The sequence below is a fragment of the Zootoca vivipara genome, chromosome 7, assembly GCF_965207765.1.
Source record: "Zootoca vivipara chromosome 7, rZooViv2.hap1.1, whole genome shotgun sequence".
In the NCBI taxonomy this organism is placed as follows: Eukaryota; Metazoa; Chordata; class Lepidosauria; order Squamata; family Lacertidae; genus Zootoca; species Zootoca vivipara.
The window spans coordinates 82677776-82696806 of record NC_142590.1 but is presented as its reverse complement, the minus strand read 5'-3'; the positions used below and the strand labels follow the sequence as shown (position 1 = coordinate 82696806).

The 19031-nt window shown below is 49.5% G+C and overlaps 1 protein-coding gene across 1 annotated transcript in view; it reads left to right on the top strand.

The window, feature by feature from the left end:
* Positions 1-4511: 4511 nt before the first annotated feature.
* Positions 4512-19031, top strand: part of APCDD1L (APC down-regulated 1 like) — a 44179-nt gene continuing 29659 nt past the window's right edge. The window contains exon 1 of the mRNA XM_035122457.3: positions 4512-4929. Within this exon, the coding sequence (XP_034978348.3) occupies positions 4893-4929 (37 nt within the window). The 5' untranslated portion in view covers positions 4512-4892. The remainder of the gene's footprint in view (positions 4930-19031) is intronic.

Here is a 19031-nt window from a genome sequence, read left to right as displayed (position 1 = left end):
GACCTGTGGGTATTTAAACTGTGTATTAGACACTTCAAATCATCTGGAATCAGCACGTGTCAAAAGCTAATTAAGCCAGGACTAGCCTCCTGCATTAGGGACCCAGGTGGTGCTGTGATTAAACCACTGAGCCTAGGGCTTGCTGATCAGAAGGTCGGCGGTTCGAATCCCTGTGATGGGGTGAGCTCCCGTTGCTTGGTCCCAGCTCCTGCCAACCTAGCAGTTCGAAAGCACGTCAAAATGCAAGTAGATAAATAGGAACCGCTACAGCGGGAAGGTAAGCGGCGTTTCCATGTGCTGCTCTGGTTTGCCAGAAGCGGCTTTGTCATGCTGGCCACATGACCTGGAAGCTATACGCCGGCTCCCTCGGCCAATAATGCGAGATGAGCGCACAACCCCAGAGTCGGTCACGACTGGACCTAATGGTCAGGGGTCCCTTTACCTTTACCTTAGCCTCCTGCATAGGTGATAGCCTGGGGTCAATGAGGCATTAAGACATCAAAGAATCAAAGGAACTGGGGTGAGATGCCAAATGAGTAGACCCCCCCTCATCTACAGATAAAGAGAGCTTACAATAGAGAGGGTGGAGGCAATAGAAGCAATGGAGGCTGGAAGCTTAGAGTAGGTAACACATACAGTAAAGCAGCAGGCTGAGAAATAGGAAATTGTTTTCAATATATGCACATTTGAAATTGTGATGACCATGATCCTAGATCACTGGAGAAGACCAAGGTATGGTTTAAATGCTACATAACATACATAATGTGTGCTTGCTCACAGGCAAACACATAAATGTGCATAATGTTTGTCATGTACAAAAGGTTTTAGATTTGTTCATTCCAGTGATGCATCACTTTTTAAAAAATACAATACTTGTGGCCATAAATTTTGTGTTCTATCGTTGAAGATGCATGTTATTTTATAGAATTGCACACACCCCAACTTAGTTATTTCCCCCCATGAAGTTTTTGTTGTGGGTTTGATTTCCTTCATTCCTCCCTCACCCACCCCAAACTAGTAATCTACATTAACTCATCTTGACTAGTGTGCATTTAAAGGGTTGGCTAGCGATAACTACCAATACTGCCTGATAAATAAGTACAGTATGCAGCCTGTTTTAGAAGCGGTCATGATGCTACTTGGCTAATAAACAGCATATTTGCCCATATGTTCCCCAGTCTCCTATAGCTTCAGGAAGCTGTTGCTTTCAGAAAAAAAAATTAGGGGGGGAAACTGGCTCCCCCTTCCATGCACTTGCCCCAGTTCCCTGGAAACACAAACAAACCACACAACATACCCTCCGAAACACCAATTAATATATTAAGAGAAACTCTTGTCTAAGGCTTATGTCCCTGGCAGAAAACGCCACTTCTCGTTTATTGTCCTCAGGCCCCAGCTGGCTGCAGAAATGCTCCTTCTGGGAGATACGAAACTATTGAATAGTGGGTCTCTCAAAGCAGCCTTGGTGGGAAAGGCATGCAATGGCAGGAAAGTGAAGCAGGACGGGGAGGAGGTTTTCTTGGCAGTTTAGAGATGGCTGGTTTCCAAGCCCAAAGGGCACGCCACTTGGCTAGGGTGATGCTCAGCTGAAAAGCCCTTCCCTTGGGCAAACTCACAGCATCGTTTGCCTCAACACCCACGAGGGCTGATTCACACGACCCTGGAGCCTGCTTGTTTTCAGCCCAGAGGACACAAAAACGGTGCCAGCAGCAGCTGTATCGGCGGCTGCTCTCCTGCAAATCCTTGCAGTATCTGCCCCCGTTTTTAAAGTTCTGCTTGCACAGTCCCCTGGGTAGAAAGATGGTGGCATCAGGGAACACATTGATATGGATGCTGTCCCCCTCAGACCTTATCATCATGTGCAGAATTTGACTCTTAGCACACACAGTGTCTGTGGCACGCTTCCCAATGGATGCTGAAATCATACACATGCCAGGGACTTGCCCCATCAGGCAGAGGGAGGCAGCTGCTACAGGCAATATATTTTGGGTACTTTTAAAGAGCTACAAAGAACACAAACAGTTCCTCATTATATTTTTGCTTCGGGTACACACAGGACTGGTTGGTTTCTTTGCCTTGGGCACCAAAAAAATGCATTAGACTGCTTTGCACTCAGCACAGGCAAGAGACCACGAGTTTGCTATCAGGGTTGCAAAGGCTTTCCTTGATGGCGAAGCCTGTTCCTTATGTTCCAACAGCCACTGAGTGAGGTCACAGTTGATACCCCTTCTTATGAAAAATTGCCCCTAAAATGCGCAGCCTTTTAGGAAGGACAGACGCGGGTCGGAAGCTCCAAAATTTGCACTAAGTTCAGCTCCGCCGGGAAATGACAGAGACCACACGATGCTGTCAGGAAAAACAAACTGATCCTTTCATTACAGAAAGAAAGAACTACAGCTGTAGGGTCCCTGCCTCAAAGAATGTAGGAAGGACCCCCGGGAAATGGTGAATCTCCCTTTTATAACTTTCTGTCCCCACATGGAAATCCCTGGACTGGGAGGGACAGGAAAGACAAGGAAAATGGGTGCTGATGGGATTAACTGGGTGTTGATACGGCTATTTCTTCATAAGGTGAGATGTCAATCGCTCTCCTCCCGTTGTTGATGGGTTTCCCTTTGTTTTATCAGTCTAGATGGGAGTTGAGGTGGGGCCGTTCCTGGCGATTGCCAAGGGGTTGGGGTCCATCCGGCAGGTGTTTTCCCCCAGGTCACACAAGGATGATCCCTGGGATTATGTAAAAGGTGACACTTCTGGAGGTTTGAATAAACTGTCCCAGTTAATCCATCTTTGTCCATGTGTGTCTTTTGAATCAGGATGGCGATGGGGCAAGGTTCAGGTGGGCTGGGGTCATACACGGTCCATGCAGCGTTTCCTTTTACAGGAGACATATCTAATACAGAGAATTCTATGCAAAAGGTAGTAGTCCTGATATATAAAGGTTCTGAGACATAAAACAGCAATTCTAATACAGAGAGAATTATGGTGCTGGAGGAGACTCTTGAGAGTCCCATGGACTGCAAGAAGATCAAACCTCTCCATTCTGAAGCAAATCAACCCTGGGTGCTCACTGGAAGGACAGATCGTGAAGCTGAGGCTCCAATACTTTGGCCACCTCATGAGAAGAGAAGAATCCTTGGAAAAGACCCTGATGTTGGGAAAGATTGAGGGCACTAGGAGAAGGGGACGACAGAGGATGAGATGGTTGGACAGTGTTCTCGAAGCTACGAACATGAGTTTGACCAAACTGCGGGAGACAGTGCAAGACAGGAGTGCCTGGCGTGCTCTGGTCCATGGGGTCACGAAGAGTCGGACACGACTAAACAACAACAATACAGAGAGATCCTAGCATACGTCATGAATAAGACAGCAATTCTAATACAGAGAGAATCTAGCATAACGTAAGGCAAAAGGTTCTGTATTGATAATCTAAAGGAGTCTGGGGCGGAGGGGAAGGTGGAGAAGGGAAATGTGTGAGCTTATGCTAACGTTGAGATCCTTAAGCGTTCTTTCAGGCAAGGTCATGTCCTAGCGGGAGGGGTGAGGAGATGGGGAAGATGGCATTGAACAGGATTCTGGGTAGTTGCAGCTGTAAAATTCTGTCACCCCTCTCTGTTCATTAATAATGGTGTCCTGCTCCCCCCATATAATTTTTTATAACACCCCTCTTGCCTCATTCAGGTGAGGCAATCACATACCTGCAAATTCAGGTTGCACAATCAATAGTTGACTGGGAGGTTCTTGCTCCAGAAAACTGTGTCTCCAAAAGATCAGACTTCTTACTGTAAGGAAAGTGACGGGGAAATGCACTGGAACACCATCTAACTGTCCTGCAAAGAAATCGGGATGAATGCTCAATAAAGAAGTCATCTGGAAGTGAGCGCAGAGGCCTGATTTTGCTCCGTGCCCAAAGCTATGGCAGTGAGGAAACTGAATTTGAGAGTGGCAGAGCGCAAACTAGTAATAATAATAACCATAATAATAATAACCTAATATTTATATGGATACCAACTGAGAACACCCATAAAAAGCAATCATGCAAAAAATGGATTTTTTGTGAAAATAAGAAATATTTAGTGGCGCCAAATTATGTCCTTGCTCAGGGCCCCATATTACCAAGCTCACTTATCTTTGAGCTCTTTGGAGGAAAAGCTGGGCTATAAATGTAATTATCAATAATAAAATAAAAGAGCCAGCCGCTGGCATTAGAGAGGCAGGCTGCCTCTGACAGTGCGCAAAGCCATCGTGGCTAGCAGCCCTCGCCTTCCACGAATTTCTCCTCTAATCCTCTTTTAAAGTGATTTTGGTCTGTGAATGGTGGCGTGGGGGGAAAGACCGCAAATAATTTCTGCTGGGGGTGGAGTGGGGAAGTCGGCGAAGGGACTCGGCCAGGGCTGGGCGTGACCGAAATGTGCGTGGAGGGACGTGGGGACACCCCTCTCCTCCCGGCCCTCCCTCGCTCCCCCCCCCACACCACTTCCCCAGTCTCCACCTCTTCTGGCTGGCGAACCTGGGATCTGCCGAACTCCCTTAAAACTATCGGCAGCCAGGCGCTGCGGCTCCGAAGAAGCGAACGCGCCGTGCGCTGCGGGAGCGGCAGCAGGAGAGAGGAGCGCGGCGTGTTTCTCTCTCGATCTCTGAAGCAGCAGCCACCGCCAAACTCAGCCCGTCGGGGCCTCCTTTGCCCGTGGGCTGCCTCTCCCCGCTTGCCCGGGACTTTCGCTTCTCAGCAGCACATGGATCCCCGGGGATTCCCCGGCACAGGCGGTGCGCGCTGAGCCAAACAGCACCGGAGTTGCCTCCTCTCCGTGCGCGCTTTGGTTTTTTCCCTCCCCGGCTGTTTCCCAGGGACAGGTTGTTGCAAAGGCACCTCCGCGTGGGGCTTGGACCTGGCCATGTTCGGCTCCTGGTGGCTCGTGGGGCTCTTCGTAGGTAAGCAGTCGCGCGATATTTTTATTTTTTAATGGGCGCGTGGGTTTGGGCTTGCATCTGCGCCTGGGGTCCCTGACTGCCGCTTTGGAGCGTGGAGACTCGCAACTCCCTCGGCTATGCCCTGCTGCTGCTGGTCTCCAAGGAGCTGGGTTGGCCGCGGCACCGTTGCACCCATAGAGCGTCAAGGGGTAAAGCGGATTCCCACGTTTAAAATCAAAGCGCGGCTGCAGTCGGGAACGTCTGAACGGCTGGGGATGGGGAGTTGCGTGGGCAAGAGGATTTAGTGCGCGCCGAACACCCTCGCAGAGGCGACAACGCTTAAAATGGATTCGCAATGCCCTTTAATTGCTCTGTTGGCCTCGAAGTCAGAATAATTAGGATAGTAGTAGTAGTAGTAGTAGTAGTAGTAGTAATAAAATAAAAAAATAAGGAGTGCAATCCTACACGTGCCTACTCAAACGCAAGCCCCGTCAGTATGCAGCAGTCCCATACATGAGTGTAAGCTGCACTGAAACCAGCGGGATTTGCTGAATAGGCACCCGTAACAATTGCGCTGTAAGGGTTATTGAGTGTGAATGATTAATAGGAAGCGGTGGCTACTCCAGATTAATGCGGAGTTCACGGTTGTGACGTTTTATGTGTGAGTTTGTGTATTTAAGTACAGTCGAAACTGGAAGAAGTTGAACCCTCCCATGCAGCAATATTGATTCTGATTGGTATTTACACCATATACACAAATGTGCATGATTGTGGCACCACTTACTCCAGTGTCCCGAACCTCCGACACCCATCAGTATGGATTGAAAAGCGGTTGGTGAGGGGAGGGCTGAAGTCTTTCTGAATAGGTCAGGGCAGTAAAGTTGCATTAATGGGACAGAACAGAACAACCAAGATGGAAGTTTAATCCGCCCAGAACACGAGGGATTGATATTGTGTGAGCATTTTCCAGAGCGGATCTTCTTTTGGGGATTCCTAAAACTTACACTTCCCTGCTGGGTCGTGTCCCCCCAGATCCTGGTACTGTGGCTCCCTGTCTTTCAGTGCTTGAGCCTGTTTTGAAAGGATGCAATTTTGCACCAATGTGGGGAGCCAAAGTTGCAAGTTGCAGAGGATTTTTTAAAAAATAAATCTGTCTCCTATGTAGACTCAGCCACCTGGTCTTCCTTCTGTAATGAAAGGATAGGGGAAATAATTAGGGGTTGTGTACAGGCATCCAACCCAACCCCCCAATAAATGTGCTGTGTGTGTAAAAAGACTTGCCCCTTGTGCCAGATGCACAGTTACATGAGGAACAGGCACTGCCACACACAAAGGAAGCCCTTCTCTCCTTGCTTCCCATGTCCTGGGGACGGGCAGCAGGTTCTCCTGCTAAGCCCCAATGAGCCCTGGCTCAGTTTTAAGTCCAAATGGTTCCCCTGAGCTTGCCTGGCTCATCTGGGACAAATTCCAGAGAAGTGCTTGCAGTAGCCCATTGCAGCTAACGCGGCAATAGTCTCCTGCAGCAGCTTAAAAGCTAAGCCAATATATTGCGGCCTGATTTTTATTTTATTTTATTTTTGGGTGGAGAAGAGCCTGCTTTGCCAGATGTGTGTCTCTCAGCTCACTCAGTTGAGGAGGGTGAACATGTGGGTTTGTGCATGCGTGCACACACTCTTTTGTCAATTTTGGTGTGGTGTCGTCCCCCGTCCCCCCCCAGAAGTCCCAGGTTGCCGATCTGTCAGCTTGCAGATATTTTGCTGCAGCGAGAAAGGGTTACACACAGACATGTACATGTGTTTGGGATCTGCTTCTGTTTGCCATGGCAGGGAGCTTGCCTGGAGGAGCCAGCACCAGTCTCTGACAGCTAATAAAAGATCACAGCTAATAATGAAGAAGAGACTTTGCTGGCTTCAGCCAAGCACCTGAAGGTGGTGGTGCCGATCTCGATTGCAAAAGGAAGGCGGCTGGGAGGGAAGGGTTTTTCTTGGCTCTGCTAGCCTCCCCCTTGATTGTCCAATATTGGTCAAGCTTAACTCGCCGGGCAGTAATCTTCAGGAACTGGAAAACTTCCATCCCGTTTGATTTCGGGATTCGTTCCACCCTCTCCCTTCGCTTGAAATGCTTTCCACAGCTATTTGCAGCATGGTAGCTTTTTTTTTTACTATATTTTATTAATATTCATGTGGCACATATTAAATACAGAGGGAATGGCCACGATCTGCAAACAGTGGGCCAGACCTGTAAGGAGCGCTTGTTCTCTTTTGCATATCTTAACAGGGAAATGTGCACCTATTGAGGAGTGCAAGTTCTGTGATCGTCTGAGAAGTTGCTTACAGGTGTTAAGTCTGGAAAAATGGGGAAATGCATTTTCGAGCCCTTGTGAAATTTGACGCCTTTCCCACCTTGAACGACAGCCGACATTTGCCACATTTTCAGAAGTTATAGTTCAGGGGTCTGCAACCTGCAGCTCCGGAGCCGCATGTGGCTCTTTTACACCTTTGCTGCGGCTCCGGAGCGGATACGAGGGGAGGAGGCATCCGAGCCATGCGCCGCCTGAGCCATGCGGCGGCGGCCGCCACACCCGCCAGACACTCGCGCGGTGCCCACCGCCGCCGGAGCACACAGCTGCGGCGGCGCGCTGTGCGCCTGCACCCCGCACGGCGCCCGCCGGAGTCCACAACTCCGCTGTGCAAAAAGGACGCAAGGTGACGTTAGCAGCCCGGGGAGCGTGGTCGGCCCCCTCCCTGCATCAGCCCCTCCCCGCCGCATTTCTGCAGCCAATAGGCTCACGGGGGCGGGGGCGGAGTTATTTATTTTTTAAAACGGGCGCGCTTCTTCCCGCCCAGCAGCAGAAAAGGCTTGCGGGCTCGGAGCGCGTGTTTGCTGCTGCTGCTGCTCCTGCCTGCGGCCTGCCTGTGGCCTCCTGCCGGCCTGGTCAGGAGATTGAGGTAGATGTATTAATCAATGGGTTGATTCAATATGAGGAAATTTTATAAGTTCACTTGATGGGAGCAACACACATGAAACCATACAGGTGTCCTAATGAGGGAGCCAGAGTTTTGCCCATTCCCAGTAATCAAGGCAGCCCAAACTCAAAGTTATTTTTATAATGACGAGGATGACATTGGGCCCTCATTATTAATTATTATTTACATCAGGCACTGATTATGATTTATGGTACACTGGGGCCCTGATTAATTTTCTATGGCATTTTGGGGCATTGATTATTGGGCATAGCAAATTTTGCTATGGGGCCCTCTGATTTCTAATTACGTCCCTGTTTTGCGGCTCCCAGTTTATTTTTTTTCTTCGGAAACGGGTCCAAGTGGCTCTTTTTGTCTTAAAGGTTGCAGACCCCTGTTATAGTTAATGTGTCCTATAGCGTAGGATGTTTTGGACTACAGCTCCCATCAACCTCAGCCGGGACAAACAATGATTGAGAACAATGGGAATTGTAACCCAGAACATCTGGAGGGCAGCCGTTGGCAAACACTGATATAGTGAGAGAAGCCATAGTTTGGCTGCACCCTAAAGTATGGAACCCCTTTCCCCATTAAGAAAGGTTGGCTGCTAGACTGTTTTATTCCAGCAGGTTTTTGCTGCATACAAGTAACTCACAGTTCATACACATTCAACTTCTGCATATTCAACTTTACATGCTAGGCAAAAAAAAGTTTTTTAATTAAAAATGGGGCTGAGCATCGGGGGGGGGGACTTGGGGAATCCCACCTGCCATTGCACCCGGTATGTTTTGACTATACACGATTTTGGCTTTATCCCTGGAACGCAACCTCTCTGCAAGTTGAGAGTCACCCATATGTGGCAGATAGCATTTTTATGCTTGACTTTAAACTGCAGGTGCTGTCTCCTTGGTTGATAGTTTTATACTGTTGTTTTAATGAAATGGCGAAGGTAAAGGTTGCAAGCTGCCCTGAGTGCCGTTTTTGCCCCAGGACAGTAGGATAGAAATTACATTTGTAGCTGAAATGACATTTGTAGCGGGTGGCGCTGTGAGTTAAACCACAGAGCCTAGGGCTTGCTGATCAGAAGGTCGGTGGTTTGAAGCCCCGCGATGGGGTGAGCTCCCGTTGCTCGGTCCCAGCTCCTGCCAACCTAGCAGTTTGAAAGCACATCAAAGTGCAAGTAGATAAATAGGTTCTGCTCCGGCGGAAAGGTAAACGGCGTTTCCGTGCGCTGCTCTGGTTTGCCAGAAGTGGCTTTGTCATGCTGGCCACATGACCTAGAAGCTGTACGCTGGCTCCCTCGGCCAATAACGCGAGATGAGCGCTGCAACCCCAGAGTCAGTCACAACTGGACCTAATGGTCAGGGGTTCCTTTACCTTTAGCTGAAGAAACATGACAGGCGAAAAGCTGAAATTGTCCCAAATGGAAAGGGCATAGTACGGGAAGAAGGATATGGAGGCATGAGAGCAATTTTTATTGCATTGCTGTGGCCTAGTTCTCGCAAATGGAAGATGACTCAGTAAACCTGTATCTCAATTGGATCACTTAGAACACGGTTGTCAAACCCAAGGCCCGCGGGCCAAATGCGGCCCGCCAGACCTTGTCATGCGGCCCGCGCAGGCCCAGAGCGAGGAAATGGAAGAGGCGCTGGACAGCCCGCCCGCCGCCGCCGGCAGGGCTGTCTCTGGGCCCGGGCTGGGGAAGGAGGACGACGCGGGAGGCGATCCTCCTCTGAGGCCGACGCTGCTCCGCAGGAAGGAAGGGGCGGCGCCCAGAGGCGCCCGCAGTTTCTAATTGGCTGCAGGAGATTCCTGCAGCCAATTAGAAGCTGCGGGTGCCCCTGGGGGCCGCCCCTTCCAGCACAGCTTCTGATTGGCTACAGAAATCTCCTGCGGCCAATCAGAAGCTCTGGGCGCCGCCCCCTCCTTCCCGCTGAGCAGCAGCGGCCTCAGAGGAGGATCCCTCCTGCGTCGTCCTCCTCCCCCAGCCCGGGCCCAGAGACGGCCCTGCAGGCGGCACTGGGCGGCGGCGGGCGGGCTGGCCAGCGCTGCTCAGCGGGAAGGAAGGGGTGGCGCCCAGAGGCTCCTGCAGCCAATCAGAAGCTGCGGGCGCCTCTGGGCGCCGCCCCCTCCAGCACGGCTTCTGATTGGCCACAGAAATCTCCTGCAGCCAATCAGAAGCTGCGCAAAGAGCAAGAGAAGTTTTCCCATCCCTCGCGCTTTCACTAGCTTTGCGGGCCTCGCGCGCCCAGATTTGCTCCCCTCCACCTCGCTCAACTCCAGGAACATTCAATTCTGCCCAAACAACCTTGCAAAGCAAGCCCGCTTTCCTTGCTCCCGGCTTCAAGGCCAGAGCGCGAGGGTTGCCTTTGTTGCCGCTCCAGGTTACACACAAGCAACCTCGTGCGCGCACGATCCAACAAACCCCCGGGGCCCAGAGCCGGCGCAGACCTTTTTCCTCGCGATTACGGTGGTCTTCTCTGTTCTCGGCGAGAATCCGTTTCCAGGCAGCGCGCCGAGCTAGAATGCAAAGCAAGTAGCTACTACTCCGGAGACCCCTCCCAGTTCTCGGCCCCTGCGGCTAACGGAATATTTTTAACTGTTTGAATAAACTCTGATCTTTCTCTGCGACGAGTCTGGGTTGCCTAGCGGGAGAAGGCGATCATTGCCCTTCAGTTAGGCGGGGCAGAGAAGGCTTGAATTCTAGTCCTCAATCAGGACTAGGATTGTAGGAGCGACTGTTCTGAATGGAGGCGGGTTCCTAGTATAACTGGATTCTCCAAGGGCGTGGCTTGTCAATTATTTTTAAAATTGCTTTCTAAGCCCACCTCTTTAGGGTGCATATACCCAAGGTGAGTTACAGCAACTCACATGAAACACAACATTTAAATTCTAACATTTAAAATAGCAGTAAAAACATTAAAGCAGACAAAAAAAATATGTGGCAGACAAAAAAAATATTCCAGCACGGCTTCTGATTGGCCACAGAAATCTCCTGCAGCCAATCAGAAGCTGCAGGCGCCTCTAGGCGCCGCCCCTTCCCGCTGAGCGGCCGAGAGCGGGAAGGAAGCGGCAGCGGCATGGAGACTGCCTTCACCGCCCATGCCAATTAGCTACCTCCGCAAGGTAAAAAAGGGGAAGCCCCTTTTCTTTCTTCCCCCTTCCCCGAAGCTGCTGGCGTGTGTGCGTGCGTGTGTCAGGCCCCGTTTCTTCGGCTTCAAGAGGTTGGATAGGAATCTGTCGTTGATGCTTTAGCTGAGATTCTTGCATTGCAGGGGGTTTGACTAGATTACCCTTGGGGTTCCTTCCAGCTTTACAACTGTATGATTTTATGCTCATTTAAATACCAGGGAAGCCACACATGTGATGTATCAACAGCAATCAAATGTGGGAGTTACAAAAGCATGGATGATGGTCTCCAAATCTTAGTACTGTACTGCAACTTGTATTGTTTAATGGTGGTTTTACGCAGACTTTTGTACTGGTGCTGCTTTCATATTGATTGTATTTAGTTGTTAATTGCATCTGTGTTTTATTGTTTCTAATTTGCAAACTGCCCAGGGAACATGGTTAATTAGGAGGTATATAAATGCCACAGATATCTGAATAAATAAAGCAATGAAAATATGGAGTTGATAACTGCACTTGTGCCTTTGGCTATTATCTGGCAGCAAGCCATGGCCCTAGAGAATGCTAGCCTGTAAAAAAATATTCACAAATTGGAGCAAATAATATCCATGCATCTTTATTAATTTATGATAATAAAGAGTGGACACATAGTCCTACAGATACAATCGGCCCTTTGAGGGTGACCAAACTGCTGATGCGGCCCCCGATGAATTTGAGTTTGACACCCCTGACTTAGAACTACAGGCAGGGACTCCCAATGACTGCCAGGATTATATTTTACCGTCTCCCCAACCTTGCCACACATGGGAAACTGTCATGCCAGGTGGAAGGGTTTAGCTTAGCTAGGCTAGCTAGACCCTTCCTGGTGGCTTTCTCTCCATAGTTTTTTTTAAGCATAGCCTTCTGTGCTGTGTGACAGAGCGCATGGCACTTTGAGCAACCCAGATTCAGGTTCTTCCTCTTATTCTCCTGCTTGTGCAAACTAGACATGTGTTTAGGGTACTAGGAGGAGGCCATAGGAACACTGCCTTCTATTTGAGTGGTCAGTTCAGCTTAGTATGTTCAACACTGACTGACAGCAGCTTTCCAAAGTTCAGACAGGAGTCTCTCCCAGCCCTACTTGGGACCTACTATATTTAAAGCACATGCTCTGCCACTGAACTATGGTCACCTTACTTCTGAAAATAAGTCCTGAAGTTTTCTGTTGTTTTTTGTATGTAATTCTTTCTCTGGTGGGCAGATGCACCACAGCTGCATTCCGCCTCCTTCAGCCGAAAGCTTGCATTTTGGATTCCTAATTTTGAGCTCCTGGTCTTTTCGGTCTTGTTTCTTATGCACAATAACACAGCAAGTGTCTTATGGTGGGATGGGGGCTGCAGTAGTCTCCCTATAGATGGGGCACTTGCCACTTTAAGCACAGTCTGTGACGATGGGCTAACAGAGAGCAAAGTTTGGTTGTTGGCCAGCTAGAGCGAATAGCTAAATGCTGTTGCTAAGCCTGCTCTGGTAGAAAGCTACAAAATAAGAATTGCCTTTGTTCTGAAAAAAAGGGGGCATCATTTAGGAAATTGTGCTGTTGTTATCCAGATCATTTAAAAATAATAATGGGACTGTTTGAAAAGCTGTGAGTATTCTAAAACAGGGTACCTAAGTTTTGCTTGAAGTGTAGAGCTTCATAGCTGCGCTGCAAAATTTGAGAGGCTGGGAGGACTGAGACCCTCCCAACTGTTGATGCTCCAGAACACATATAGTGCAGAAACAGTCTGAGTTAATGAGGATTACTGGAAGGCAGATATGAGATGAAGAGTTCTGCATAGTCTGAAAGCTTGCATAATCCGACTTGACTAGAAGTTACTGTGATAAACTATTGCCATATACCGTATACAACTGTTCAAGCTGTTTGACAGTGGAACAGAGTCCTTCGGGGAAGGTTGTGGACTCTTTCCTTGGAGGTTTGTAAGCAGAGGTTGGATGGCCATCTGTTGTGGATGCTTTAGTTGATATTCCTGCATTGCAGAGGGTTGGGCTAGATGACCCCAAGGGTCCCTTCCAACACTATGATTCTATCTTTCTATGTATTAACGAATCTCAGGGAACAAGACAGAAATAGCCTTAAGGTAAGAGAGAAAATTGATTGAAAATGTAAAATAGCCCTACTACGCCATAATCATCACAGTTACAACAAATGAAGGCTTGACATATCTCGCTTTGCAGGTCATGAGTCTATCCCCTATATTGGTTTCACCTTTTAAGTTGAATTACTGAAATAAATGAACTTTTCGATGATATTCTAATTTTCCGAGTTTCACCTGTATTTAAGTACAAAACAAATTCAAAACAATAAATTTAAGTAACACAATCCTATCCTATATAATAATGTCCATGTTGTCCCTGCGTCCAGATGTCCCGTGTGTCCCTGGGTCACTGCGCATGTCCCCCAGAGACACAGGGATTGGACGGAGGGACAACCAGGGACACAGGGATTGGACCCGTGCTCTCGGGACACAGGGAACAGCCAACTGCCGCTCTGCCAACCGCCGCTCCGAAGCCCAGTCTCATGCTGGAGGTGCGCGGTGAGGCGGCGGGGGAGAGAAGCGCTCCCCCCCCCGGCAGCCTTGCCGCACACCTCCGGCATGGGACGGCGCTTCCTCGGGGAACCCGAGGAAGCCGAAGCGGCAGCGGGCGCGGAGGGAGGCCCGCTTTGGCTTGGCAGCGGCGGGAAGAAGGGGAGGAATTCCTCCCCTTTTTCCCGCCGCCGCCAAGCCAGTCCCGGAGCCGAATTGCGGCGCGGCGGGGTTTTTCGCCGTTTGCCTCCCCCTCGAGGGAAGGCAAACGGCGAAAAGCCCCCGCTGCGGACTGGCTTGGCGGTGGCGGGAAGACCCGCCACCGCCAAGCCAGTCCCGGAGCCGAATTGCGGCGCGGCGGGGTTTTTCGCCGTTTGCCTCCCCCAGGGGAAGGCAAACGGCGAAAAGCCCCCGCTGCGGACTGGCTTGGCGGTGGGGGGAACATCCCGCCACCGCCAAGCCAGTCCCGGAGCCGAATTGCGGCGCGGCGGGGTTTTTCGCTGTTTGCCTCCCCCAGGGGAAGGCAAACGGCGAAAACCCCCCGCTGCGGACTGGCTTGGCGGTGGCGGGAAGACCCGCCACCGCCAAGCCAGTCCCGGAGCCGATTTGCGGCGCGGCGGGGTTTTTCGCCGTTTGCCTCCCCCAGGGGAAGGCAAACGGCGAAAAGCCCCCGCTGCGGACTGGCTTGGCGGTGGCGGGAAGACCCGCCACCGCCAAGCCAGTCCCGGAGCCGAATTGCGGCGCGGCGGGGTTTTTCGCCGTTTGCCTCCCCCAGGGGAAGGCAAACGGCGAAAAGCCCCCGCTGCGGACTGGCTTGGCGGTGGCGGGAAGACCCGCCACCGCCAAGCCAGTCCCGGAGCCGAATTGCGGCGCGGCGAGGTTTTTCGCCGTTTGCCTCCCCCAGGGGAAGGCAAACGGCGAAAAGCCCCCGCTGCGGACTGGCTTGGCGGTGGCGGGAAGACCCGCCACCGCCAAGCCAGTCCCGGAGCCGAATTGCGGCGCGGCGGGGTTTTTCGCCGTTTGCCTCCCCCTCAGGGGAAGGCAAACGGCGAAAAGCCCCCGCTGCGAACTGGCTTGGTGGTGGCGGGAAGACCCGCCACCGCCAAGCCAGTCCCGGCAGGCCGCTTCCTCTAGCGCCCGTTTTTAAACGGGCTAAAATCCACTAGTTAAGTAATAAGCGGCCTTGGGAAGAGACATTCAGTTGGTAGTGCAGGGGTTAAGGAGCCTCTCCCTTTTGCCCCTGTCATTTCCAGGACTGGACCTTCCTTTCTGGGCTTGATGCCACAATAGGACTGAGCTCAGTTGACATTCTTAGTTTGATGACACATGTGGATTTTTACATCAATTAAAAACCGATTTCACTCTTAAGGATTTTTTTAAAAAATGCAATTAGTGTAACCAGTTTGGCACGGGTTTGGGGGCACTCAGAAAGAATGATAAAACTTGTGGAATGTGTATGCTTCAGGTTTCCTGTGTGTCCCAGCTTCTCAATGCGATTTTTAAAGGTTGCAGAAGGTTATATACCCAAAGAGAAACGTGTGTGGACCCACAAGATCAAAGACTCCACTCCACTCAGCCAAATGCATGGCTTGGACAGTATTGATGGGGGCTGAGGCCTCATTTTGAGCTTTAGATTTCTATTGGATTTTAAGGCAAACATTTTTTTTTGAGAGTAGCAGCTTACTGGCCTTCTCTGCCTGCACATATGCTAACCCTAGAGGAAAAAAAACAACCTTGGTTCCCAGGACCTCCATCTTCCTGCTAAGCCTGCTTGGAGGGTCTTTGATTTGTACGGCTTGGAACTTAACATTTTCCATCTTGGCTGAAGGCTCTTACAATCTTCTCCAAGTTTGGCGAAGGAGTTGTTGGGACACCATGACCTGTTTTCAGTTATTTTGCAGACTCAACTCACCCGCCACCCCCAGCTTTACAGATTGTTGTCTGTGACAGAGTAAGTAGATGGCAGGTCTTCAAACCAGGTTCTAGGACGAAGACGAATGGGTTGTAGAAAGCTCCTTGGTCCATTGGAAGGGGAGGTGTAGTGGTCGAAGACCCATTACAGTTTCCGTGACAGGTTTTCCGTCTCCAGTGTCCCAGAGCCACCCACTCAGCATGGAAAGGGGTCTCTTTAGCCGCTGAGAAAGAGTCTCTACCTTTGTGCTTCTTGGAGCTAATAAAATCCAAACTCAAAAGGGAAAGGAAGCGAGTCAGCCATTGTGGGCCTTCTTCCATGGTCACTCTGGACTCGCAACACTGGGGAGTTGGTGCTTCGGTTCCAAAAACGGTGTGCAAGTTACGTAAAACTTAAGTCACACTGAAAGATGTTATTGGTGCACTTGGCACTCCCCCCCCCCCCGGAAAAATAGGTGCCGGAACTTACTCGCAGTAAGTCGCTGGGCAACTCGGGGCAGCCCTGAACAGATGCCGGGTTAACAACAGCCACGTTCATCGCCCGCAGAAGCACTAAAAACTATGGCAAACTGCTCCCTAGCTGGTTTTGGGGTTGCCCCTGGTTCTGGTGCAGGTCAAATAAATGTGCCCCCATCTCCCTCATCATCTTAGATACAGGAGGATGGCTAGGGCAGCTCGGAAAAGCCCTTGTGCAAACACGCATGTGTGCAATGGGAGAGGCCTGGCTGGAAAGCTTAAAGCCCGCCTCTTCTACATGGGAGATGGATTCAAGAAAATACAAATTAGTCCAGCCCCGTAGCTTGACCAGTCGCGACTAGGAGCTAGGTGAAGTCATAGATCTAAAAAACGTGTAGACTGATACAGGCTGGCCAGCTTCCGTTTTGACTTGAAATAATTCGTTTGGGGCTTCTCAGAAGTACGTAAATGCAAGAAGCGGTTGGGGGGGGCACCGGCCCACAGTGGCACTCACCTGAGAGGTGCCAGAATTGCGCCCCGGCGTATTCTGGCTGCAAAAATGCACTGGGCATGCTCCAAATCGTACGCCCTTGTATGTGCTCAGAATACAGTGGAACCTCGGTTTACGAACACCTCGGTTTATGAGTTTTTGGTTTACGAACGCCGCAGACCCATCTGGAACGGATTAATTCACTTCCCATTACTTTCAATGGGAAAGTTTGCTTCAGTTTATGAACACTTCAGTTTATGAACAGACTTCCGGAACCAATTACACCCATGCTTCGGGTTAAGTACGCTTCAGGTTGAGTACTCCGCGGACCCGTCTGGAACGGATTAATCCACTTTCCATTACTTACTTCAGTTTATGAATGCTTCAGTTTATGAACAGACTTCCGGAACCAATTGTGTTCATAAACCGAGGTACCACTGTATAGTAGATCTAGCTAAAGGCTTGGAAAGCTTGAAACAGAAGCTTGAAAGCTTATGTTAGCAAAGCTTGGAGAGATAAAAGGAATTACAGTAAATAAAAAAATGTTCTGTGTAGCCAAGGAGGATGGGATTATTCCTTGAATAGCTTCTTGTCCATCCCCATACCCACCAGGAGCTAAGTAAGTCAAAAATTCCCCTGATTTGCATTAACTGGTATAGGTTACAGAATTAAGCTTTCCTTGGTGGAAGATTTGGAATATCCCGTTGCAGAATGTGGAGTGGTTTTTTTTAAAAAAAAAATTAAATACTTTTTTCAACACCGATAATACGCAATCTTAGCCTCTTGGTTAACACACAAATTGCAGATGATTTAAGAACTGGCTGGAGCTGGTGGGAGAGTTGTTTAAAACATCTGGAGGGCACCGGGCTGGGGAAGGCTGCGAAGAATCCTCTCAGCTGTTTTTCTGATCCCAGGCATGTGCATTTCATTTTCAAGTGCTGGCAACACCACCAGCTTCAAAGAAGCAGATCATAGAACAGATACACTTTATTGGCTGTGAATCTCTCGGTTTCATTGAAACGCTAGTACATTTTATTAGAATTTGGAGACTGGAGATGTTGTTGTCATCGGCATCCTTCCTTCGCGAGAGAGCAGGCAAAATTTAGGGGGTGCGTCATTTGGGATGCCTCTCAGCCTGGGATTAATTTGTGCAGCAGTTGTCTTCTCTCCTGGCATTCCCAGTCCAATTTATTGGTTTAATAATCAATTAAACTGTTGCAGAAGTCCTGCTTTGTTTTGTTTTTTAATTATATTTCATTGAATTATCCAAAAATTAACACATACACTCCAATACATCATGAATTTTTATTTTGTTTCATCAACTTTCCACACCATTTCCCACAGTGTTTTTTAATTTCTCCCCCTTTGCTGTACCCTAACACCTGTCTCTTAATACCATAGCAACAATTCAATGATCTCTAATTCCTTCCATTGCTCATAGTTCAAATCCTGCTCACGAGTTCATCATACTTCTAGTGTTTCTTTTAAGTAATCCGAAAAAGGCTTCTGTTCTAGAAGTCCTGTTTCATGTGGTCTGATTTTGCTCAGGTTGTCTGGAAAATGGTTTTCTTGCTTTAGCACGGGGTGGAGAACCTCAGGGACCAGATGTGGCCCTCCAGGAATTTCTATGCGGCCCTTGGCACTCTCCCCCAGACCACACCCCTTCTCCACCCACATCCTCCTTGAGCGTTTCTGCTGGGCTGGGCCATATCCTTGAACTCTGATAAAACCGCTTGCTTGGCTGGATGGAGGATAAAGAGGGATGTGTTCCATCCTATTTTGTTCCATTCTCTTTTCCCTCTGGTTCTGCCCTCCAGTCTACTTCAGAAGCTTGCCCTGAAAAGAATTCTGCCTTTTAGCTGAAAAAGTTCCCCTACGAACTGCTGCAAAGATATCCCAGGGCTTTGAGGATCAAAAATTGCATAGTGGAAGTTGCCTTATACAGAATCAGACCATTGGTCCATCTTGCTCAGTGTTGTCTACACTGCAGCATCTTTCCCGGGTTTCAGGTAGGGAATCTTGCCCAGTTCTACCTGAAGATGCTTGGCATGGAGCCTGGGACCTTCTGCGTGCAAAGAAGATGCTCGGTCACTAAGCTATTGCCCTTCCCTGTTGGAGTGGGGAGAAGCCTGTCTCCACTTGAGTAGTGCAGTGGCCTTCGAAGGCACAGCTCTATGTGCTCGCGAACTAATTGGAAGTTCTGGTCACGAGTCTCCCAAGTAGACAAACTGTATTTTTTTGCCACTGCTAGGACCCGTGTTTGATTTCGTCAGCTGTGTGTATCTGAAAGCACAGCTGCTCACAGGAGGAGGAGTGCAACAGTCTGATTCCAATTAAATGGCACTTAGGTGGAAATAGGAACGGCACATTCAGCAAAACTTGAGGCTGATCACATTCAGCAAAAATGAAAATTAAATGGTAGAATCCCCCTAGGACTATACCATTTCAGGCTGCCGATGGGAGAATTGCATTTCCAAATGCTAGCTACCCCTTTTTTTCAACCCTCCCTGCATGTAGAAAACTGACACATAAGGGGAGATAATTCCCTTTCCTCTGATATGCTAGTTTTCTACAAGCAAGGAGATCTTTCTTTGTAGGGGCGATGCTCCA